At 42.0% G+C, this 25926-nt stretch overlaps 3 protein-coding genes and 1 long non-coding RNA gene across 4 annotated transcripts in view; 3 read left to right on the top strand and 1 right to left on the bottom strand.

The window, feature by feature from the left end:
• On the bottom strand, positions 1-1811 carry LOC119616734. Its single transcript, XR_005232739.1, has 2 exons — positions 1675-1811; positions 1-1284 (listed from the first exon to the last, which is right to left on the bottom strand). It is a non-coding gene; the product is annotated as an uncharacterized LOC119616734 (long non-coding RNA).
• LOC108248502 (insulin receptor substrate 2-like) overlaps positions 1-5255 on the top strand; it is a 15341-nt gene extending 10086 nt beyond the window's left edge. The window contains exon 3 of the mRNA XM_017437320.3: positions 1705-5255. Coding sequence (XP_017292809.1) covers positions 1705-1709 — 5 coding nt within the window. The 3' untranslated portion in view covers positions 1710-5255. The remainder of the gene's footprint in view (positions 1-1704) is intronic.
• Positions 1-25926, top strand: part of LOC108244131 (NLR family CARD domain-containing protein 3) — a 1204881-nt gene that overhangs the window by 252241 nt on the left and 926714 nt on the right. The gene's annotated exons all lie outside the window — the stretch shown is intronic.
• Positions 24904-25926, top strand: part of lig4 (ligase IV, DNA, ATP-dependent) — a 7100-nt gene continuing 6077 nt past the window's right edge. Inside the window, exon 1 of the mRNA XM_017437296.3 lies at positions 24904-25006. The gene's annotated coding sequence lies outside the window, so the exon portion shown is untranslated. The remainder of the gene's footprint in view (positions 25007-25926) is intronic.

The raw sequence follows: 25926 nt of genomic DNA, 5'->3' as shown, positions 1-25926 counted from the left end.
TTTTTTTTTTTTTTTTTTGTTTTGCCACGTAAACAATCCTCTGCGTCTGAATGGGTCCACGCTGTACAGTAACACGGTGTTCTCCCGGCCCTCTCGGGTTCTCCCGTCTCCGAGGGGCCGCCTAATTGCTGCTGGTGTTGTTTACGGGGAGCGCCGTCGAAGAACAAACAGATCTGAGAACGCTCGGCTTCCGATGGCTTCGGCGTGCAGGAACATGGCAGGAAGAGAAGGCTGTGGATTTAAGAACATTTAGTTAAAAATATGTCCTGTGGTGTTTTTTTTTTTCTTCTTCTTCTTCTTTTTTTACCCACAAAAGGCCATTTCCTGTCCGTTGTTTTGCAGTATTTAGTCTGTTCCAGTATTGGGAACAGACGTTAAACTGCTGCAAAAGTGGCTTGACCTTTGACCCCATGAGGTGTCCAGCTGTGCAGTTTGGTACAGTTAGAGCACTAGATCAGCTGTGATGTTGAGCTTTGACCATCATGACCTTGAAATCAATGGTGATCACCCTCATGGAGTTTATCATTCCTTTTATACAGCTGCAGAGTTGGAGCATTGGCTCATCTGTGGCCTTGACCTTTGACCTGATCAGCACTAGAATTTAACCCCTTGTCCCTTGTACCATGATGGACGCTTACAGCTAATTCCAGTAAGCGTCCGTCCACACAAATAAGGTTTTTAGGAGGAGAAATTAATTAATGATTTTCAACCATTTTGTTTGTGTTGAGTTCATGCAGAGTCAAAACACGGAGCCTTTCAGAAAACGGCAATGCCGAACCCTAGAACCTCAAACAAATATGGAGGCGTTTTTACTGTTTTATTTCCGAGTCTTCTCGCTCCTTAATTCTTCGATTGAGTTCCAAATATGGCTTCTGAGAGGAAATTGTAAATGGTAGCGAAGGAAAAACCTAGTTTTGGTTCGAAAATAAATTTGAAAACGTAATAACTCTTCAGCCAAGTTCACCCTCCAGATGGCCTTGGGTCAAAACGACCCAGATTTAGGCCTTTTTTTAACATATATTTTAATAAAGGATGGGCAGTTTAGGTAAATAATTAGCCATGTTTTTTACGTTTAAAATGACGTGGTTAGGACTTGAGATGGATTAGTTTGCTCCCTCCAAGTCCCGGAGCCAGAAAACCCTCCAATGACAGCGAGGCTTCAGGCCAAGGCGTGGCTGCTGCTAGTCCTGTTGTATTCCTTGAGTTACACCGGTCCAACGGATCGACGTGGCAGAGAGAAGGATGCTCGAGCTCACCCAGGACCATGGTTTCCACTTAATAACCCTTTCAAAATAAAATACAATGGCAGAAACAGACACTTTTTTTAATTAATTTTTTTCTAGAGGTGGGTAAGCTGTAGGTGTTATCAGAAAATGACTGTCGGGGCGCATTAATTCCTTGAATTTGCTCGTTTTATTTGAACTAAACACTGAATATTTGAAAATCACGGTGCATGTCTTTGTTTGATGTGTCGATTATGTGGATGTTTGTGCTGCTTTGTGCAGATAGGGAAACAAATATGAAGAAAAATAAATAAATATATATCCAGAGTAGCGTAGTTTGTGTGTAAAACCATAGAAATTCCAGTTTTATGGAGCCGTAAAAGCTCGCAAGCGCTATTATGTAAATAATATACGACGGGACCGTTAAAAACGTTGGAACATTTCCATTAACCTGCTTTCTTTCTCTTGTCGTCTCTTCCAGACTGAAGGACTCGACTGTCCTCGGACTTGGCGTCTCGACCTGCTGCTTCAAAACTCCAAACCGACGTAAACCTAAAGGACGAGACGAAAAAGACGGCGTGGGCTGTCGGCGTCACAAGCCGCTCTCTCACACACACACACACATAATGCAAGGAAAAAAAAAAAGAAAGAAAGAAAATTAAGCAGGTCACCGTGTATTCCCGGCGCGAATGGCCAACGGCGGGACAGGTGTGTCCCTGGATGTGTGTTCGTACGTCTCGTGTTTCCCCCGCACTCTGAGAGGCCATTTTCTCCTGTGACCTGAATTTCGGCACAAGCACAGAAGCGAAGATAGTCAGACGAGCTCCTATGGTACACAAATACTATTTATTTACTCAAGGGTAGTTTGTGTCTGAGTGTGTTTGAGAGAAAATGCGATAAACTGGTATGCTAGTGAACAACGCCCTACGGAGGGAGGATACCAAGGTACACTGACTCTCTCTCTCTATATATATATATTTACATTAGATACTTTATTTATTTTTGGATGCTGAATGTCTGATAAGACCTGCCCAATGCCTTAATGTGTATACTGTCTTTATGTTTTTTATTAAATATAAGATAAATATTCTATTAAGGTATGTTTGTTTGGATCTACATTCTATTGGATCTACAATCTATTGTTATTCTATTGTGGGAAAATGCTGAGTTTTCCAGTTAAAATATATTGTTTCGGGAAATGTACTGAACCAGTTTGGCTGCTGGAGATCCGATTCTATTCTGATAATATCGAGAGTATTTTCGTAATCGATCATTTCTTATTGAACCCAGTTTCTGTTTTTGTGGGGCATATGTTTATGCATGTCGTAGTAACTGAGCTCGGACCCTGAAACACCAGGCACTGTACCTCCCGCCAATCCTCAGTCACTTGAGCCTGAAAAAAACCTCACGCGCACACACTCCTACCTTCGAACCTACGGCCTGCCGTTCGGGTCGACGCAGGCCGTCCTGCTGTGATATCGTTTGACTGGACAGCTGTCTCGTTGTGGTGGTGATAAGAGGTTTGGAGCCAAAAAAATAAAAACAAAAAAAACTGTAGAGGTTGGGGGCAAAGCGGAGACTTTCGAATCCACGATGTGGGGCTTAAGCAAAGGAGAAAAAGGCACTGAAAACGTGGTAGAAAAGAGGCTTACAGTCACACGTGGCGCCATTATGGAGGTTCACTACACATCTGAAAGAATTAAAACAACTAGCTAGCTCAAAAGTATTATATCAAATTAGGGGTGTTAGTATATTCATTTGTAAATTCACAACAGTTCTGCGACATTGGAAAGTCCGTGTAGCTCAGTAAGTCAGCCAAGCTAACACGCTAGCTAGCATCATCAACCGTTCGCTAATGGACCTCAATACTGAAATGTAACGATGTAGAAAATGTGTTCGTTCTTGTTTTAAGCGTACAAGTATTTTTTAAAGAGAGTACGTAAAACCTAAAGCATAATGAACCTCGCTAACATGTAGCGTGTCACAACAGAGTTTCGCTAATATCGGCTAACAATAACTGACCGGTCGCAAATAGACCATAACTGTGTTTTACGTTTTACAGCTTTTAAAATCTAAAGTGGACATTTTTGTTAATTTTCTCTGAAGTTCAGAGGTCATTTTAAAGTTGTTACGTGCTACTTCAAGCGTAACGAGGAACGCTAAACTGTAGCGTCTCACAGCAGGATCCTGCTAGCTTTAGCTAATGCAACAAACCAGTGGATAATGAACCATACCTTTGAAATTCTATCAATGTTTTACAGCCAATAAATGACAAATTGGGGGGGGAATACTTTTCTGTTAAGTTTAAAAGTATTTCTAAAGTGAGTATGTTTAAATTTATTAATTCAATAAATGCTAACAAGTAGCGTATCACAACCCAGTCCCGCTAATTTTAGCTAACACAATTACCCTGTTGCTAATGAACTGTAATTATAAAGTTGTTCCAATGTTTTACAGCAAAGGAACTCCAAAGTAGAAATATATATACTAATTTCATAAATATTTAAGTAAATATATGTAACTTTAGACATAATGAGAAATGCTAACATGTAGCACGTCACAACTGGATTTAGCTTGTTTTAGCTAACACAATTTACGAGTTGCTAATGAACCATAATTATCAAAATTATCCCAATGTTTTACAGCAAATGAGCTTCATAGTGTAAAAAATATATAATTTTCCAAATTTCAAAAATATTTTAAGTGATTATATATAACTTTTAAGAAATAATGAGGAATACTAAAATGTAGCACGTCACAGCTGGATTCAGCTACTGTTAGCTACCACAACTCACTAGTTGCTAATTGACTATAACTATTAAAGTAAATATTTTTTTTGGCAAATAAATTCTAATGTGGTCAATTAATTCCTCTTATACCTCATTTCTTAGAGGTATGAAGAACTTTCAGCATATGATAAATGCTAACATGTAGCATACCGCTTTGATTCATCAGTTCAAGCCTTGTGTTGTCAGATAAATGACGCAACATGAAAACGGTCTTTAATTCAGAAGTAAACTACAAAGTCCACAAAGGGGGAAACAAAAATCTCATTTAAAAGTTGACATAAAACCGTAACGTAGATCCTCCAAAATGGCCGCCTAGGTTTCGCAAGCACTCTCCTCAGCATTTTGGACTGCGCTCTTTTTGCGTCGTCCACTCTGCCGACTCCCAACTTGGCTCCAAGCCCCCCTTTTTTTTTTTTCTTTTCTTTTAGACGTAAAGCAGATTGTACGACTGTAAAATGTCTGAATGTATCTCGGAGCCGGTGGGGAACGCTGCGCGTTTTCAACGGTCGAAACAAGTGTTGAATAATGTCGGAGCGAGCTAACTTATGGTATCTATTTATCAGAGTTTTAAACCTTGTATATAGCTGTACATAAAAGAAGAGTTTAAGAAGAACTTCTTGGATATACATAGAGTTGGTAAATTTAAATCTATCTATCTACGGTTTTTCAAACAGGGACGGGGGTTTTGTTCTGGGGGTGTACAGTATATTGGATGCCCCACCCCCCTCACAGTTTCTGTGATTATATGAAAACTAAAATCCATGTTTATTTTATTATAGAGCTCTCTTTGCCTTGTTGACACACTTTACCTAACGGCATATGCAATAGTGACATGAATAAAATCTAGTTTACAACTTTGGAACCAAATGTAACATTTTCTTCTTCTGATTCTTCTTCTTTTCTTGTTAAATAGGAGCCATTTGGCTCCGTGTATATTTCTCTTTCTGCCAAGTGTTTCCTTTGGTCATTGCTGGGAAGTTTTTGGTCTTGACAAGCATTTTTTTTTTCCCCCGGCATTTTTGTGTCTCCGTGTGGACCATTCTGTACTAATTGACTCAGTTTGAATGTTTTTTTTGTCTTCCATTGTACATAATTCGACATACTGTTTATTGTGACGCTCACGAGAGATAATTATTGATTTATAACTTCTGGTAGTTGAGTATTGTTTTTGTTTTTTTTCTTTTGTCTGTATTAATTATGAATAGCAACCAACAAAAATAAAAGACTATTTAAAGAGTTAAAACTGTGTTTTTCCTATTTGTTGTCCCGTAACAGCTCGTCTCTTCCAGTCTGAATAATAATAATTTAGTTTTTTTTTTAATGGAATTACAATTCTAACATTTTTTTTACTATAAGTTTATATTAATTTGTACAGAAGCTGAGAGGATGCAGGCTTCATAGTTTATTTTCATGACTTTATCTCCAGATTATTTAGTTACCATGTTAGTAGTTTCAACACAAGTTATTCATCTCAAATTAATTAGATATTTCTTGAGTTATTTACTTTATCTTAGGATAACAGGGCTCAAGATGAGAAGTTATCTTGAAATAATACTAGTTAACTCAAGTTATCTTGAGTTCTAGTTAACTGGAGTCGAGTCAAATTGCTTCCTGTCCCCGGTGAAGGACATCCTGTCTCTGTCCTGAACAGGTCTGTTTTCACGCCTGAGCCGGTGGGGGAGGCCCAGACGTCTTTCTCCACAGTCTCCTCCTTCCAGGATTTCAGGAGGACTCCAAGGCGTTCCCGGGCCGTAGTCTGTCCGCGTGTCCTGGGTCTACAAGGAGCTCGATGTCTCTAGCCTGGACGTGGGTTAGCGAGGCCTCACCCTGAGCCAGGCCGTCCAGTGGCCGAGCCTTGATTCCCGAGGCTAGAGGTTAGGGTTAAGTCCAAATGAGCGACAGGAGGCCACCTCCAGATGGCGAGGAGGATCGTGGAGGTCCTGGCGATGCCGACTCTAACGTAACCCGGTGCTCGTGCAATAATTTGGCCCCCGGCCTGTGAGGAAGCACGTCTAGCTGGTATTAATTAGCAGAGTTACGCTGTTCTGCTGCCAGGCAGAAACAAGCCTTATATAAGAGCCTTCACAGGAACATTGTGTTCCCCATAACCTTCTGTTTGAACACACACTTCCCTCGTAGCTTTGTGGGTCATATTTAGACTCTGAGGCCAAACCACACGAGGCCACGGAAGCAGACGTCTTTTATCTTCGGTGGTTTTGGTTCTTCTCTGCGAGACGTAGGGCAGATTGCGAAATAAAGATTCGTCAAATCTGGTGGAGATCGACAGTCGAGGTTTTGAGCTCAAACACAAACTGCCGTCATGCGTAGTGTTTTTCTTCATCACCCCTCCACCGCCGTGCTTGACAGTCAGTATGAGGTGTGCTGTGCATTATGGGTAAGCATCTCCACACCTCAGAGATGCTGGCGGCACCCAGGCTGATCAGCCATATGTGGTCGGAGGGCTTTAAAGCTCACTTACGCTTCCCGTTCGAAGCGGCGCGGCTCGTGTCGCTTCAGTGAAGGAGATCTCATTAGGGCGGCTCGCTCCAAACCTGTTGGACCAAATAAGCAGCTGAGGGTGGATTTGATCACTATTAGACGCGGGCACGTGCTGACGAGCTGTTCACACGCTCCCAACACGGACATGTCAGAAAAGTTTTATATGAGAAACAGCTCCATGAATCTAACAGGACGACAGATAAAAACCTGGAACATAATCCTGACTGCTGAGGGGTACAAAACATGGAGGAACTATAATAATAATAATCATAGAAATGTGAATATTATAAGCAAAATGACTTATGCTGTTAAATGCTGAAGAAGCAGAAACTGTTTTCCCAAAGCTAAAAGAAAAAAAATGCTAGCTAAATGTAAAAAGTAGCAAAACACTAACTAAAGCTAAGCATACCAAAAGGCTAGCTAAAAGCGGGAGTGACAAAGGATTAGCTAAAAGTAGCAAAAGGCCAGCTAAAAATTAGAAATAACAAAGGCTTGCTAAAAATACTAAAAGTAGCAAAATGTTAGTTGAAAGCTAGCTAAAAGTTTCAAAAGACTAGCTAAAAGTAGCAAAAGGCAAACGAGAAGCTAAAAATGACAAAAGATTAGTTGTAAACTAAAAGTAGCAAAATGGTAGGAAAAGCTAAAAACAGTTAAAGGCTAGCAAAGTGTCAAAAGGCTAGCTTAAAACAGCAAATACATAAAAGCTAAAAGTAGCAAAAAGCTAACTAAAAATTAAAACTAGCACAATGTTAGCTAAAAGCTAAAAACAACAAAGGCTTGCTAAAAAAAGTAAAAGTATCAAAATGCTAGGTAAAGCTAAAAGTAGTTTAAGGCTAGCTAAAAGTGTCAAAAAACTAGCTGAAAGTTGCAAACCGTTAGCTAGAAGCTAAAAGTAGCAAAAGGCTAGTTAAAAATAACAAAGTCCAGCTGAAAACTAAAAGTAGTAAAATGGTAGGAGAAGCTAAATGTAGTTACACTTTTATTAAAATTGTTTAAAGGCTAGCTAAAAACAGCAAACTGTTAGCTAGAAGCTAAAAATAGCAAAAGGCTAGCTAAAAGTAAAAACATAAAAAAAAGGAAAGGGCAACTAAAAATAAAAAGGAGCAAAATGCAAGTTAAAAGCTATATTGGTAAAAACAATATTTTTAAAATAGTATAAAAGATATAAATGAAGTATAAACAATAAAAAGATAGCTGCCATCTCTTGAACGAGCTGAACATTTTGATTTGAAACAAATGGCTAAAATAGCATAAAGGATGCAGAAGAAAACTGCAAAAAGTGTACAAAAAGAATTAAACTCAGGAAAACTATACAATAAGTGCTGAATCAGTATTCACAAAATAAAAAAAGTAGGATTGATCCTAAACTCTCAGGAGTTAGGACTCGTTGCACCGTAAGCCGAAGCAGCACGTGTGCCGTAGATTACAGCATATCAGAGGGTCTCAGAGCATCTCTGTCCGACCCTGGACTGCCCTGGCAGCTCGCTGCCGTGCCGCGCTGAGGCTGCGGAGGGGGGGTGGGGGGGATTGGGAGTGGATGGCCCCATTATTTCGCCCCGAATCAGCCTAAGGAGGGTTTCAGCCCGGCTCAGCGGACGGAGCTGTGACCCACTTACAGTCGCCAGCTCTGGCTCCTCACGGAGACGCTTATCCCCTTCTCAAAACATAACACACTGACATATATCGTAAAAAGACCAGCAAAAACGTGCTACCAGGGTCAAAAATGGAGTTTTTAACCCACCACTGGGTCTTCCTGTGGCAGCAAATGTTGAGCCATGGTGTCAACTAAATGTTTACGGTTTGAAACCATTTTACAGCTGAGTTTCGTTAGATTGGTTGGGTTTTCTGGCACAAACCCATCTATCGGTTTGAGGTTTGATTCGGCCATTCCAGGAGCTCATTGTCCGCCTGCTTTATCCAATCAGAAACCAGCTCTGTGTTCAGAGTTACTGTCTTCTTGGGACGCTTAACTGTGTCCAAGTTTTACCCATCCAGCTGGTGATTTGAGGTAAAGTCGAAGGTTTTGGAGGAAGTTCCCCCTTCTTCATTATTCCATACACATTGTGTAGTTCATCAGTACCACAGCATGATGCTACTGCCACCCTGCTTGACAGTTGTGTACTGTCAACACATACAATAACAAAAATCCATTTAAAAGAATATCGGGAGTAGTGTGGACGGGATCTTAGGCATATAGGTTCTTTTCACCATAGAATTACTGACAGTGACCAAATCCTGAATGAAGTACGCAACAAAAGTAATTGTTTTATTGAAAAATTTGTAGTTTAAGAGAATTTGTCAAACGTGTTTATGTAAACAACCGGGGTTTTGTTGGCTAAAGGCACTGGTTTGAGCTCTACTTTATTAGGTTAAAATAAAAAATGGTGATTTATCAAAGTAAGAGTAGTTATTAGCCGCTTTAAATCATGATTTCCAAATTCCTAGCTAGGTTGCACAGCTAAATGCTAACAACAATAAGTGACAATAAGCAGGTTTAACGCTCCTATGAAGGTCGTTTTGACCCAAAAGCAGCATCTCATCGGGCTGTGACTGTTGGAAACAAATTACAAATGACAAGGGAGTTTTCTGAACGTCCTGAAGCGTTTCCTTTTTGAACGCGTCCGACATATTTCCTCCCAGATTAGTCCCAGTCATTGGGGACAGGTGGAGCTTTTATCAATTCAGTTACTATTTTAGTTCAAATCTATCCAAACCCTTGGCAAATTTTTGCCGGGAGTTCACGAAAACGTGCCGTTCAGTTTAGCTTCAAGTGAAAATCTGTGCATTTTCTTGCAAGAGTCTTCAACTAATCCCGGAAGAAACTACCACTATTGGGCTAGCACAAACACAAATCAGAGTGGGAATTCATCCATGTACTCCATTTACATGAAGCTGGTGCCTATCTCCAGCCGTCACTGTGCAAGAGGCAGAGGACACCCTGGACAAGTCTCCAGTCCATCACAGGGACACATAGAGACAAACGAGACACTTTCACTCACAACTTGGGACATTTTTAGAGTTACCAGTGAACCTAACATGCATGTTTTTGGTCTGTGGGATAAAACCAGAGAAACCGGTAAACCCACGTGAGCACAGGGAGAACATGCAAACTCCACCCAGGAAGACCCCAGGCAGGGAGGCGACCCTGCGACCTTCTTGTTGGGAAGCGACAGCTCTAACCACTGCACCACCATGCACCCCAGAGTAGAAATATCTTTGGTTAAAAGACATTAAACCAAGTCTAATTCAAGAATTAAAGGTCTGGTCAAACCCACTTCTTCAAAATGAATTGTGTGCAGGCACTGTGATCTGACCCACAATAACGGGACGTGGATGGTTAACAGGACAGCCTTGCATTTCTTTAAACCAGTATATTATGTCACGTTTGTAAAATCCACAGCAAGCGAACACATTGCTCATGTTGGCAGGGAGCTCTGTGTACGCATGTGAGAACGGAAACCTCCACTCGCCGCTGTTTTTCGTGTCTCCCGACTACACGTGCTCGAAACAGCATGCGGAGTCCCCCCCCGGTCCTGCCCACTGCGTCCGGCCTCTCCTGCTGGTGTTTACCACGCGCCAGCACCAGCGCAGAGAAGGGGGGGGGACTCCCAGCCTGCTGGCCCACACGCCATTTCGAGAAAGGAAATTCTCAGGAACAACAGTTCCCTGAGAGAGCCAAGGAAGCGCTGGCACATATTTCAGCGTGACTGATTGATGGCTTTACGCTATAATTAGTTAGCAGGCTGAGTCAATTAGTCATCCTGTTCATGTGCCAGTTCGGAGCTACGACAGATCACAGCCTGTGCCGCCTGAGTAGCCTGGAGGCTTTGTTTTCCACATGCTATCATGACTTGCAGCTAATAATGGTGTCATTGGAAACATGTTTCAGGTTGGGTTTTCTGTCTTTCGATAGAAAAGTCAAGCAGGAAAAAGGAACTCAGTGTTCAGTTTCACTGTCAGACTAAACCACTACTGTTTTCTGTCAGTTGGAATTCCCAAAATTATGTCTATTTGCTTAACTTTCTTCAAAGTCACAGGTTTCCATCCATTATCTTAGTATTTGGTAGCATTTCTTTTAAACTGTATGACTTGGGTCAAGCTTCTCTCGACAGTTTGCTGGAGTTTTGACAGAACTGATGGAACTGAGTCAGGTTTGTCGCCTTTCCAGCTCTGCCTGCAAACTTTCTCTGGGATTATATCAGGGCTTTGTGACGGCTGACTCTGTTGTCCTCAAGCCTCTTTGTAACTAATCTGGCAGTATGCTGAGGGCCGTTGTCCATTTGAAGACCCATTTGTGTCCAAGCATTAACTTCCTGTTTGATGTCTTGAGATGCTGCTCTAATATTTCCACATAATGTTCTTTTCTCATGATGCCATCTATTTTGTAAAGGGCACCAGTCCCTCCTTCAGCAAAACACCCCCACATCATGATGCTGCCACCCCCGTACTTCACAGTTAGGATGGTGTTCTCAGACTAACAAGCTTCCCCTCTTTTCCCTCCAAATTTAACGAGGGTCATCGTAGCCAAACAGTCGAGTTTTAACCGTCTCCTTCCTGAGCGGTATGATGGCAGGACATTACCATGGTGGTCATACTTGTGTATAAATGTTTGAACAGATGAACCTTCAGGTAGCTGGAAATTGTACCCAAGGATGAACCAGCGAGTTCTCTTCCTGCTATCTTTGTTGATTTCTTTGGATTTTCCCATAATGACCCACAAAGAAGCAGAGTGTTTGAGGTGAGCCTTAAAACAAATCCACAGGTGTGTCTCCAGGTAACCCGAATGGTGTCTGTTAACCAATCAGAAGCTTCCAAAGCTATGACATCACCATATAGGCTTTTCTGAACTGTTTAAAGGCCAGTATTGTTGTGACTTTGAACTATCTGACCTCTAACAGGAAAGCTTTAGTCTGGTTTATTGTTAGATAGTAAGAAAAAAATGGTTGTCTTTTTCTCCAGTCTACAAAAACAACTGGTTTCAACTATAGTTTGATCACAAAATATGTTTGACTCTTAACATAATTTATGACATAAGTTTAATTTTTTTTAATTACATGCTCAACAAAAACACTAAAGCCAGCTCTGATCAGGAAAGTCAACAATATTATTACTATTTATTAAAAAAAACAGTCAAGATGTTTAAGTTGAGATGGTATTTCTATCCCTAGATTCATGGTGCTTAAAAATAATAATAAAGAAAAAAAAAATGGCTAAAGCGGTTAAAGATTACAAGTTTTGAAGGCATCTACAGTAATCTGGTGTGTATCGAGGATAAAAACACCACCGTAAATGAACAGACAACAGAAACACAAATTCCAGTTCGTTTGACATTTAATCCAAATGTGTTGGAAAACACGCGTAACAATCAAGGTGAGATTAGGCATTCTGGTGAGTTTGGTGCACACAAACAGTCACGGGCTCAAATCCCGTGGGATTATCCATGTTTCCATCTGTGTTTCTAACCTTTACTGCCTGAGGGCAAACAAAACAAATAAAATAGTCATTGACAAGCAGAGCCATGGAGAGGACTTTGAAATGCCATCAACAATATTTGTTATTTCGAATGGAACGTCCTTTTCTGTGTAACAAAACAAAACAAAACCCAAAAAACAAATTTAGAACTCTAGCTGTGCAGTTCTAGCCTGTGGTTGAAACATTTATTGATGCACTAAAAATGATTTGATTCAACGACAAGACAGGACCAGCAAAAACCGATACAATACAATTCAGGCTTTAATCACAATACAATTCAGGCTTTATTACAGTAAAATTAAGGTTTTAATTACGGTAAAATTCAGGCTTTAATTACGGTAAAATTCAGGCTTTAACCATGGTAAAATTAAGGCTTTAATCACAATACAATTCAGGCTTTAATTATGGTAAAATTCGGGCTTTAATCACGATACAATTCAGGCTTTATTACAGTAAAATTCAGGTTTTAATTACGGTAAAGTTCAGGCTTTAATCACAATACAATTAAGGCTTTTATTTTGGTAAAATTCAGGATTTAATCACAATACAATTCAGGCTTTAATCACGAGGTAATTCAGGCTTTAATCACGAGGTAATTCAGGCTTTAATTACGGTAAAATTCAGGCTTCAACCACAATACAGTTTAAGCTTTACTCATGATACTGACGCAGTTGCACTGCCTACAGTGCATCCATGAATCAGTACAAGATGGTTGATCTTCACTTTTTTATAATGGAGTGTGAAATAGTTTGCGCATCTCTGGCCTTTGGCTGAAATACGTCTCGATGCACTCCCAACAATATATGCGCAGCAGAAACAGACACGATGCAGTGCAGTTTAACGAGTTTTGATTCAGCGCAGCGTGACACAGCAAAGAAAAGAAATAATCCTGTGCGATTCAGTCTCACAAATCCAGCACACTTAGAACACCTGACGTACATTTAACTAAACACTGAGAAACAGTGTTCATCCGTCCATTTTCAGAGCTAACCAACTGCTCCATCCAATATGGCTGACACGTGCATTAATGAGTGGTGATTGCTGCAGTAATAAACTTTTTATTGTCACCGCTGTTGGTGTGTATCTCAGTAATCCAGTCACACACACACACACACCTGTCCATCCACTATCAGTGAACATGTTGCTCATGTTTGAGCACACAGAAGGAGGAGAAATCCATCGGTATCGGCTTGTAATGCTAATGGCTGTTAGCAAATGTTACTGTTTTATGAGTTGCGTCTGGAACGCGGTAAAGTCGGATCTCACGGCGTTCCCTGACTTTTGAGGTAACTGCGTTCAGATGCTAAGCTAACAGCCTCTTAGCTCAAGCACCACGCAGGCTAATATGACTTCTTCTCTGGCGAATCATCTAAACATCAGTATCCCACAAGGCCCTGTGTGTTTGTCTATCTTCAGCATGTTACATTCTCTGAGCACTACTTGACCCTCCACTATATTCCAGCCCCAAACAGCTGACTGTGCAAGGCACAGCCTCCGATACGTTTTGTTTACTGAGCTCTGTAAGCCACACAGATCTAATGAGAGCTTTGCTTCGGAGCCATGTGGGTCACCGAGGCTGGGATCTGCCACGGGCTTAAGTGCCTGGTTCCGCAGGCGAGCCGGGACCTCGCTGCGTTTTGACCCCACGCCCCGCAGCTTGTTTACCTGCTGAGTGGAACGTGGAATTACGTAAGGCTTAAGCGATCAGAAAGTCCGATTGGGTCCGTCACCAAGGCCACGGAGGAACACACATGTCCACGCCGGCTCACACGCAGGCCAACAGCTCAATACTACGACCCTTGCGGTGTTGGTCAGCCAAACATGGGGAAAAAAACCAAGTCCACTTCCTTTCAAATCTAAGCTTTTACACATCAGAACATGTTAAAAATGACCAGGTTCTAAAATGATTCAAATCTAACCTCAAGTGAACAAAAACACACAACAGACAGGTCGCACCGAGCCATTATTTGTTACGCAAAAAACAAAGATAAAACAGAAAAGCTGTGTGAAAAACTAAGTCCACCCCGTGATTTAGTAGGTTTACAGCTGTAGAACCACCTTCAGCAGCAGTAACTTGAATTAGTAGGTTTCTCACATCATTATGTAAGAATTTTGGCCCACTCTTCTTTCCAACTTTGCTTCAGTTCATTGAGGTTCGGAGACATTTGCTCTACTCAGGTCCCCCCGCAGGGTTTCAAGCAGGTTGAGGTTTGACTGGACCATTACATCACCTTGAATCTTTTCTTTTCTTTTATTTGCGCCGTTCTGTTGTAGATTAGCTGCTGTGTTTGGGATCATTGTTCTGTTGCATCATGACTCAGTTTGGTCCAAGCTTCAGCTGTCAGACAGACGTCTTAATCCTTTGGTCTACAGAGGAGTTCATGGTCCACTCAATGACTGCAAGGAGCCCAAACCATCACACCTCCACCACCGTGCTAGACAGTTGGGGTGTTCGTGCTGATGTGATGTGTTTGGGTTTCCCCCCCCAATTACGGCGCTGTGCATCATGGGTAAACATCTCAACTTTGGTCCCATCTGTCCAATGGACCTGAAACTTCGTAACCTAAGTCCTGCTGTTATGTTTTTTTTTTTTTTTTCTTTTTTAGAAAGTAAAGAATTCCTGGCAACCCTTCCAAATGAGCAATACTTGTTTGGTCTTTTTCTCATTGTCCTGTGATGACCTTTAACCTTTAACCTGTTAACTGAGGCCCACAGAGTCTGAGTGTTGCACGGTCTGACCTTTGGGGTGAATTTTCGGGGACGTCCATCCTTAGGAACAATGGCAGCTGTCCTAAATGTTTTCCACTTGTGAATAATCCTTCTCTGTGTAGAATGATGGACTCCAAGTTGTTTGGAAATGACCTAAACCCTTCCCTCTTTGGTATTACGTTACCCCACCTGTACGCTGTCCCGTGACTTCATACGCTCTGCCAGGTTTTACCTAACGCACACAGGAACAACCTGAGTGGTAAAGAACGCTAAGTGATCTGAATTTGCTTTTATGATCAATAATGGGGCTTTTACCGTCGCACAACAGAAGATAAAAGGCCCACTTATCTCCAACACAGTGGAAACGCACACAGCCTTAGCCCAAACGTGTTCCCATTGAAATCTCGTGGAGATGTCCCCTCATCTGCCAAATACTGACCTCGTTCTGCGCTCATGACAAGCGAAATCAATCTCTTTCCAGAGCTTGTTTCCCACTGCCGCCCCGTACCGATGCGTCTGAACGCCTGGAGAAAATCGGCCTTTTACCGCACTGGGAATCAACGAGCAAAGGCCCATAAGTTTCCACATAAACTTGCGGCACCGATGTCCTAACGCGGGAAGTACGTGGGCGTCTGAATGGGGCTATTTTTAACGGGACGTTTGGTAAACGTTTGTTTGCCAGATAATGAATATCCCATGTTAACGTGTGTCGCAATCAGATATGTTATGGCCCCTGTACTGACGTTCTGTTAGCCCAGCTAACTGATAGGACTTGAATTCTTTGGCCCACGAAGACCAAACGAAGGAGTGGTGGACGTGTCACAAGGAGCTATGCCACTACAGGAGTCCTACCCCAGAAGCACAGCAACAACTCACTGAACTGAGATAACACACGAGTGCGTGCGTGCGCCGCAGCCTAGTAAATCATTCGTGGAACATGCCAGCCACGGGGCTAAAGCTTACCGAACATGGCAGAGTCAGACGGAGATGCACACTCGGAGGGGCTTAACCGGGAGCGTCGGCACGCAAAGACGCTGTACCCATCAACAACAGAAAAAATAAAAACCCTCAGGGACAAATTTATCCCTGCACCCAGAACACGTGTGCAGGTGTGAAACAGATGCAAACAAGATGGCGAACCAACATAAAACTAGACACCTGCAGGTGTGCTGGGAACACCGGTTAGTACGCTGTTTTTGCGGTAAATGTCTTGAAGGAAAACATGGTCCCGATGCTTGGGTTTGTCCTTGTTATGGACGGAGCTTTGTGAGCAGAAGTCCACATGGCTTATCGGTACGGAGGCAGCCAAATGCAGCCGTGCTCCAGAGGTGCAGATCATCTGGATCAGTATTGATTTATTGTCAAACTTTCTGTGAAGGTCAAGTCTGTTTAATCAGGAAATCGAAAAACACGTTAACTTAACGTCCTCTGTTAGCATCCCTTTGATCTGTGCATCAGGTTTTGTAATTTGATGACATTATGATACATTATAATTACCAATGTTTTTTTAAAATTATTATTATCTCTGTTCTTTGTATGTGGAAGGCTGAGACTGTGCAAACAGATTACCATTCTTTAAATGTGTGCATATTTGTATACATTTAGTACCTTCGTAATTATGATTAATTATGTTATCTTGAGTTACTTGAAGATATACGCTAATGTTAGCTTGAATTAAGTTAAGTCACAAGCTAACGTCTACTTGAGTTAGCTGAATGATACATTAATATTAGCTCAAGGTAGCTGAAGTAATAAGCTAGCATTAACTCAAGTTAGCTAAAGTGATAACCTAACTTTATCTCTTATTAGATGAAGTGGTAAGCTAGCATTAGCTCTAGTTAGCTGAAGTGATAAGCTAACGTCAACTTAACTTTGCTAAGGTGAAGCCCTAATATTTGCTCAAGTTAGCTAAAGTGATAAGCTAACGTTAGCTCGAGTCAGCTGAAGTTCTAAGCTAACATTTGCTCAAGTTAGCTAAGGAGATAACCTAATGTTAGCTGAAGTTTGCTGAAGTGATAAGCTAACATCAACTTGAGTTAGCTACAGTGATAAGCTAATGTTAGCTGGGGTGGTAACCTAACGTTAGCTCAAGTTATTTGAAGTAATAAGCTAACATTAGCTCGAGTTAGCTGAAGTGTTAAGCTAATGTTAGCTTGTTCTTCTGCTTTGATCTAACTGTTTGGTTGTAACACGTTTTTGTGCGTTTTCAGTAAATTATAAGCCACCTAAACTTCCTAAAAAGTAGTTTATGGATATTATGTGGATATTGTTTTGCTATAAACATTAAATTCTGGACGCCAGCTGCAGAGTTTTTGCCTCAGCTTCATGTTTTATTCGTCACCTCCACATTTTGTCTTCTAACGTCACAGGCAGGAGGCTAAAGGAGCCGAAATAGTCTTGTTTATTGCCAGCATGAAATGTGGAAATCACATTTCATGACATTCTGCGTTTTATAGTTTTATAACATCCAACTCTATGATTCCGTCTGCATTTGTATGAAGATTTGAGTTTTTCATAAACTCTTGGGGTGAACCCTAGCCCAGTAGTAAGTGATTGCTGATAATTAACCAACCCCATTGATAAGCCGTTTGTTTTGAACACATTGACACGACTTTATTATGACTTAATAGCAGTTTGCAACCTTTGTGGTTTGAACTGGCTGTTCGGTTTAAGGCTTGTTGCGGGCTGCGGTCACGTTATCGCAGGCAAAAAAAAAAAAAAAAGAACGCTTGTAATTATTTATGACTTACAGTATCACAGAGCTGGGCGTCTTCCGTCCTGCTCCTTGTAAAAACAGGTGAGTGAGAACAAATGTTTGTTTACGAGCGTCCAGATTGTAGTCGCTCAATATTACACTCATCCATAAATAAATTCAGCTTCGGCCAAGAGCTACATTTTACTGTGCAAATCATCTGAATCCATGTGGCAAAACAGAAAAAATCAAATAGCAAAGGCCTAGCATACCTGGAAGACAATTTGACTGCATTATCGCCAGTTTTGTGTTTGCTAAAGATTAGCTGTGGCGACCATCCTAAATTGGATTGACTCCAAAAGATAATCACTTGTAGATGCACATCCAAAGGTTACTTTCTGAGAATTTTGTTCAAATCCATCCAATGGTTCATGAGATATTTTGCTAACAGACAAACAGGGTTGACATCATTAGTTAATGTCAATGTTTTAGGCAAAGATCTTGCACAATCTGTAGCGCTCATATTATATGTTGGGGATTACTCTTAGCTACTACCACACCAAATTTCAGCTCCACATCTGTGAAATTGGCTGAGTTACAGCCATTTTTGTATTTCGAAGAACTAGCTGTCACAGCCATCTTATTATTGGATTGACTCCAAAAGTTAATCATCTGTAGATGCACATCAAATAACTATTTCCTGAAAGTTTCATTAAAATTTGTGTAGTTGTTCATGAGATATTTTGCTAACAGACAGACAAGCAGACGCAGAAACACAACCCATAGTGCTTACTCAGGAATATAAATGTTATGTAAGGAGTTGTTCTCGTGCAGCTTTGCTCCTTCTAGCAGGGCAGGTCGTAGCACAAGGTTGCATAAGAAGGTGCAGCCTCTCTGCTGATACTGTCCAGATATCAGCCTCTGATGTGACTTGATAACAGCGAGCTGACTTGTGTTGTTGCTGAAGCTCCGCAGCTCAGGAAGTTCAAAAGTAAACAGTCAGATAAGGAGGCTCAGTCACCGCCGCCGGTGTTCAGAACGTAACCTTCGATCCATTTTACAACCTGATTGGAGGAAAATCCTGGAAAAATAAATGCCAAGACTGCAAGTGGGCCCTTGTGGCAAAGTTATGAGCAGTTAATATCTTACCTGCTGTAGATAGCTCTTTGAACGGCCAATGAGTGAAAGGCTAGTCTGAGCACGACCAAGGCCGAAGTGGATCACCATTGTCTTAAACTGACTCCAAAATCAAACATTTTATAGCGGCTCACACCAACACTGTTTCACCTTCTAACTACGTGGGTTTTTGCAAGGGCTAATAGTGGCAGCAGCATATAGCTGTAGCACTTCCTTCAGGGGTTTTTACAGGTTTGCTTGTTTTAACCTTTAGTTTTGCTAGTTTGGGCTTTCAGCTACTATTTTACTTGTCCTAGCATCCCACAGCTGCTTTTCTGGTCTTAGCTTTCAGACACTGTTTTGCTAGTTTTGGCTAAAAGCCAAAACTACTACTCTTAGCTTTTAGCTTCTTTTTAAGCTCTTGCTTTGCCATTCTTAGCTTTAAGTTACTGGTTTTCCAGTCTTGCTTTTTGCTATATTTTGTTAGTTTTGGCTTTCAGCTACTGTTTTGATGGTTATAGGTTTCAGCTGCTGTGTTGCTAGCTTTAACTTTTAGCAACTGGTTTGCTGGTCTCAGCTTTCAGCCACAGTTTTACCATTCTGAGCTTTTAGCTACTTCTTTCCAGTCTTGCTTTTAGCTCTGTTTTGCTAGTTTTAGCTTTTACCCAGTGCTTTGCTAGTTTTACTTTTAGCCACTGCCAGTCTCAGCATTTAACAATTGCTTTTACAGTCTTAGCTATTGCTAGTTTTGAATTTTAGCTAGCGTTTTGCCAATACTAGCTTTTTGCTACCGTTTTGCTCATTTTTACATCGAGCTACTGTTTTGCTAATTTTAGCTTTTGGCTACTGTTTTGTCAGTTCGTAATATTTCTGCTGTAACAGCTGGACATAAACATTTAGCGTTAACATTTTACGACGTTATCGACGTTGCAGGCGGCCATTCACTTCGGCCTCTGACTAGCTGTTAGCTTGTCGGCGCTGTCAGCATTTAATGTCATCTAATGTCAGTTGTGCGATTTACGTTTTATCCTTTAATGCTGTCCAGTTTCCCCGTCGGTGCTGATGAAACACGTCCCCACATCATGACGATGCCACCACCGTGCTCCACTGTAGGAATGCTGTTCTGAGCACGATAAGAGGGGTTCGGCCTGTCGGGACACAGAGACCATTCCACGCTACGACTGACCGCAGGTGGACTCTGGTTTGGCTAATTTTGTGGCTTCTGGAGGTTTGTTTATTTTTCGTTTTGCTACCCGCTGCCATTACAGCCAAACCAATCGGACCTTTGTTCGGACTTCACTTTACTGCCAAACAGGTTGTTACCTGACGCCGGGACACGAGGTCGTCAAGGCGGCGTTGTTCTGTCTCATGATGTAACTCAGCTGGACTGGCGGCAGACGCTCTCATCGGGCGGATTTGATGTCAAATTATGTCATTCCCAAAGCCCCGGAGAGACGCGCAGAGCGCAGAGGGAGAAGCGTTACGGATGTTAAACAGTGACGTCTTGAGAAGAGCATCGAACGCCGCCTTGTTGTACCGTCTGCGTGAAGAACAACAAGAAGGGATTGTTTGGGCTGTAATTTAGGCGAACAGGATCTCCCGGTCTCAGTCTTCTCTGGAATCAGGACCGTGCGGTTCACGCGCGCTCCGGGCGGCAGTGCATCAAAAGCAGCTTTGGCGAGGCTCCTCCCCCCCCCCTTTATTCTGTTTATAAAACATCTGCTGGGAAATGCACATTAGGAGCTGCTTGTGTCGGGTACAAAGTGTTCTGAAGGCGCACGCTCACGCTCCCTCTGACGCATATCGATTTAAGCTGCCTCAGCTTCAGCTGGTGCCTTCCGGAGCGCTTTGCCAAAAGGGAAATAGACACGGCATCCTTTGTGCGACGGGCTTAAATCAGGTAAACAAACGGAACGAGTAAACACGAATCCCCTGGAAGCAAAAGGCAGGTTTCATCTTGAACTTTGAACAGCGTGGCGCAATGATCAGTTCAGACAAACAAACCAGCGGACACGGCCGGAAACAGAACCTCCTTGGTGGAGGAAACAAAAAGGTCACATGTAGGAGCACAGAGAAGGTTTTAACCTGGGACCTTTGACCTCAAGAACCTTGAAATCAACAGTCATCATCTTTGACCCATGAGGTGTCCAGCTGTGCAGTTTGACATTCCTACGTTACACTGTTGCAGAGTTAGAGCACCAGGTCAACTTTGCTCTTGACCTTTGACCCCATGAGCTTAAAATCAGTCGTGATCACCCTTGACCTAAGAGGTGTTCAACTGTGCAGTGTAATTTTCCTCCGTTACATGGTTGCATATTTAGAGCACAAGGTCATCTGTGACGTTGACCTTTGACCCCGTCCCCCTGAAATCATGCGTGATCATCCTTGACCCATGGGGTGTCCAGCTGTGGAGTTGGGCTTTTTTACATTACACTGTTGCAGAGTTAGAGCCCAAGGTCAACTAGGATGTTGACCTTTGACCCCGTGATCTTGAAATCAGTGGTGATCACCCTTGACCCATGAGGTGTCCAGCTGTGGAGTTTCACATTCCTGTTCCACAGCTGCAGAGTCAGAGCACGGGCTGATCTCTGACCTTGACCTTTGACCGGATCGCCACCTAAATTTAATCCCTTGTTCCTTGCACCGTGTTTGATGTTTCCTGAAAATCCATTCATAATTTTTTAAGTCATCTTGTGGATGAAGAGATGAAAACTGGTGAGACTTTCTGACAGTTCATGATGGAAACCTAACTAAATAAAACTAAACATATTAGAAAGATATTCAGACATACAACAGCAATAAAATTACTACATGAAGCAACAAAAGTTAGCTTCTGAAAAATGATCTACGGCGTATTTGTATATTTTTAGTCTGGAAAACGCTCCATTTGTTTGTATTTCTCTTGGCTTTTAGCCACAGTTTTGCTTGTTTTAGTTTTGAGCTATTTTTTTCCTAATGTTTGCCAGCCTTGGCTTTTAGTAACAGTTGTGATAGTTTTAGCTTGTAGCTACTATTTCACTGGTTTAGGTTTCAGCTGCTATCTCGCTAGTTTTAACTTGAAGCTACTGTTTTGCCAGTCTTGACTTTTAACTACATTTTGCAAGTTTTAGCATTCAGAGTTTGTTTTTTAAATTTTTCTCTTAGCTGCTGTTTTGCAAGTTTTAGATTTTAGCGTCTGCTTTCCCAGTCTTAGCTACTGTTTTGCCAATTCTAGCTTTTAGCTACCCTTTTTCCCATTTTTGCATTTAGCTTTGTTTTTGCAGTTCTCATTTCTCTCTGCATTTTGGGCCCCAAACCTCTCTCGTCAAACCTCTGAACAGTAAAGAAACGAGCTGAACGATCCTTTTGCCCAGTGGTGCCCAGTCCTGGTCCCGGAGGGCCACCGTCCTGCAGGTTTTAGCTGTTTCTCTGCTCTTCAGCCGGTCGTCATGTTCTGCAGGAACCTGTTAATCACTCATTCATTCAAATCAGGTGCATTAAAGCAGAGAAACATCTACACCATCACGTTGAGCCGCTGTTAAAGACACAACTACGTCACGTGTGAGAAATCTATAGAGCTAGATCTTGGTTTGTGAACGAGTACGTCAGGAGGAGCTACAACCTGCCCCGTCACCTTAATGAGGCCGAAATATGTGCCGAAGTCTTAATGGCTCTTCCAGTAAAGGGTGTTCTCTTCAGGAAACCACCTTTCACCTTCTCTGAGGCAGTTTAGCCGGCCTTTCAGCTGCGTGTTCAGCAGCGTGTGCACGGGGCCGGGAACGAGTAGATGGAAAGATTCCCCCTCAGGTAAGCGGGCGCTGCCGGGCCCTCTGCTCGTCCCCCCCCCCCGTTGGCCCGCCTGTCCGCTCGGTCGAACTGAACGGTCGACATGTTTTCGGGTGCTGACCCCTGAGCCACCGTGCGACGGCTGAAAGTCTCCCTCGGCCCTGGCCCGGCGCCGCAGACCTCCTTCCTGCCTTCAGCCCTCAGGCCGATGCGTGCCACGGAAGCAGTGACATCACTTGTTTACGGCCTCGCAGGTCGCCCTGTTGTTGCAGTGCAGCAGAACATCCAGCAGGGCTTATGTAACCACCCCCCACACCCTCTGCTTGCTGCATGATGGACACTGCTCCCCCCCCTCCCCTCCCCTCCCCTCCTCATCGTGCACCGACTGTACACAGGCGTGCAGCATGGCGGCCTCTGCAGAGGCTGTTTGTCATGTGAAAGGACAGGGAGTTCACTGCCGGAGGGGAGAACTCGCTGCGAACGGCGCTCCTCCCCATCGCCGCACGTATCCCAGGGTCCTCGGCTGCAGCTGCAGCAGCAGAAACGTAAACAACCTCCCAGCCTACGTGTGACTCAGGGAGCCCTGCTGCCAAGCTCCGGCTGCACGGACACGCTGCGCTCCCTGCTGGCAGCAGGAAGCAGGAAACACCAAATATGGGCTGCTGACGAGGCAACAACAGATTTCATCTGTTGTCTTTCCCATTAAATGTGACCTCTTTTATTCTTCTTCTTCTTGTTTTTACCTTTGTTTTACTCACTGTGTGAATGCTGAGTCAGCGTTCACACTATTGTTTTAATGTTTGTTTGTTTGTAGTTTTGACTCAAACCACTTCTGTGTACTTTGTCCTGGTTTAACCACAGCTCCATCAGAAGTAGTGTGCTAATAATCATTTTTATCATTTTTATACTTTAAAAAAAAATTCCCCCATAGATATGCATTGCTCAAAAACTCTGAATCTAAGTTTTTATCCTGCCTACAGCTTTTGCCCAGTTTAGCTGCTCTTTCACTTATTTTAGCTTCTCTTTTACCTTCTGTTTCATATTATGTTTAGCCTCTGTTTTGCAAAATTTAGCTACTATTCTTCTCCTTTTAGCTTCCTGCTACTTTTTTGCATTTAGCTTTTAGCTACATTTCTCCTGCTAATAACCTTTAGTTCCAGATTTGCTAATTTTAACCGTTCTATTGCTGATTTTAGCCACATCATATGTTGAGCTAATGTTAGCAAGTGTTTTGATATTTTTAGCTTCTGTTATTTAATATTCTGTTTTGCTAAATGTAGCCATTGCGCTGCTACTTTTAGCTTCTAGCTACTGTTCTTTTGCATTTAGCTCATAGCTACATTTCTCTTACTTTTAGCCTACAGGTTTGCTCATTTAAGCTGCTTTGTTGCTTAGCTTATGTTTAGCTTATTTTATTTTTGGTTTAAGCTTCCATTTTAACTTTTTAAATATTATCGATAGCATATGATTTAAATTTAGCTACTGCTCTGCAACTTTTAGTTTTTAACTATTTTGTTGCATTTAGCTTTCAGCTACCATTCTACTTTTAGCTCTTGGCTATAGTTTAGCTAATTTTACCTGCTGATTTTAGCTATTGCATCTGTTCCATTAAATGAAGCTAGTATTTAGCTGTTTTTAGATATTTTCTAATCTCATCACGAGCATCTGTTTTGCTCATTTTAGTTTCAGTATTAAAGTTTGTTTTCAAACATTATCTTTAGCTGCTGTTCTGCTTGTTTTAGCAACACAGTTTCAGCTTCTCACTGAAAAATGCCGTTCCTTTCTCAGTTTAATGTCACTTTGTGATTTAATGTTGGCTCATTTGTTAGCTAAATATCTTATGAGTGACTGGGCAGATTTTAATAAAGCTAACTGACAAAAATAGGCCACAGCTCAGTGGGTTTTGCAGACATCAAGCTAAAATTTGACTTGGTAGTGGCTGAAAGTCGTTGTCATTGATCCAGGCCCTGATGTTTACGACAAACAAGCACGGGTGAGGCACTCAACCTGACAAGCCGCGGATACTTTAGCTCTTTAGGCGTCACTTGGATAAATTCCTCGGATGACATTACCGTAAGCGCTTGGCTGTTTACCAGCAGCGGGTCAAAACAAGGATGTCACAGGGGAAAATGCCAGATATGATTACATTCCTGACGTAGAGCTAATAGTTTGAACTGAGTAAACAGGCTCATCGTCGCACACAGGAGCTGCCAACAAACTTGATGAACTCTGAGCAGACAGCGGCTGAGGACCTGAAAACATCACGGCAGGCTGTAATAAACAAGCCACATTCAGTGGACTCTGTTCCTGAGTTGTCTTCACAGTGACGGGAAACTCCACCCTGAATATTATTAGTCTGCTTTCTTATCTGCTCGGGCTGAAGGTTGTAAACAACCTGAATGCACCTGAGAGGGCATCCGCAGCGCCTCTCTGCTGCCCTCTGCTGCTCGGGCTTAGAATAACAACAACACGTTCGCCGGAAGTGTGCTTTTATGTTTAGAGTATTTCTTTTTTATGTAAGTAAACTGAATAAAAACTAAAGAAAAAACAAACTAACTAAAACGTAGAGAATATTAGAATTTAAGCAGAAGAAGAAAAAAAAACCTCGACAGCACGAAACAACGCTATAGTGAGAAACGTTCCGCTCTTGTTTCTCGGGGGAAAGGTTTAACTGCAACCGGAAGTGTCACCATGTAGCCGAATGAGAAGGACAGGCTCGTTTTAAACTACAAGAAAACACGGTAACTCCTTTATTTGTTGTTAGTTCTGCTGGCTCGTGCCTCAGCTACCTTTTAAGCTCGGTGGAAAATTAGAAAATAAATAAAATATTTTCCTTTTTGTCCGTTTAATAAACTCACTCGTTTTACAGTAAACAGAAGTTATAAACAAAGACGCGTCAAAGTATTTATTTAATCGTTTTAATTTTTTTTTTAGATAGTTATCCGTGACTGGTTTATACACAGAAACGTCAGTGACGACGAAGACTTTTATTTTGAAAACCCCTCTCTCATATTATACTTCAAACAAAGGCGTTTAAATGTGTCAGATTTAATGTAAATGTTTTACCTAAATGCTTGAGTTGTTGTTTCTGTTGTTTGTCGTCTGCTGGTCTAATTTAAACGACCTGAAGTGTTTAAACTCTGCAGGAAAAGACATGTCAGAACACGAGTTCCTCCTAATCCTAAACTGATACAGCCAATTAATATAATAGGGTAAAAATACCATTAAAAGCTATTTTAATTTGTAATCAGCCATCAAGACTTTTTCTAAGATAACTATATGACATTTTGTAAGCAAGACAAAAAAAAAGGTTTTTGGTACAACATCAAACATGTCCACGTATTACTTTAACCTACAAATAAATAGGTTAGTTATTAATTATATTTCTTATTTCGGCTGTTCCCTTTTCAGGGGTTGCCACATCAAGTCATCCTCCTCCATCTAACTCTAACTCTGTCTTCTGCGTCCTCTGTCCTCACTCCAACTACCTCCTGTCCTCTCTAACTGCATCCATATATCTCCTCTTTGTCTTTTTCCTGACAGCTGCATCTCTAACATCGTCCTACCAATATACCCACTGTCCCTCCTCTGCACATGTCCAAACCATCTCAGTCTGGCCTCTCTAACTTTATCTCCCAGTCCTTCAACCTGTGCTGTACCC

The sequence above is a fragment of the Kryptolebias marmoratus genome, linkage group LG23, assembly GCF_001649575.2.
Source record: "Kryptolebias marmoratus isolate JLee-2015 linkage group LG23, ASM164957v2, whole genome shotgun sequence".
Lineage (NCBI taxonomy): Eukaryota > Metazoa > Chordata > Actinopteri > Cyprinodontiformes > Rivulidae > Kryptolebias > Kryptolebias marmoratus.
Note: the sequence above shows the minus strand (reverse complement) of the source record. Positions and strands in the feature narration are given on the sequence as shown.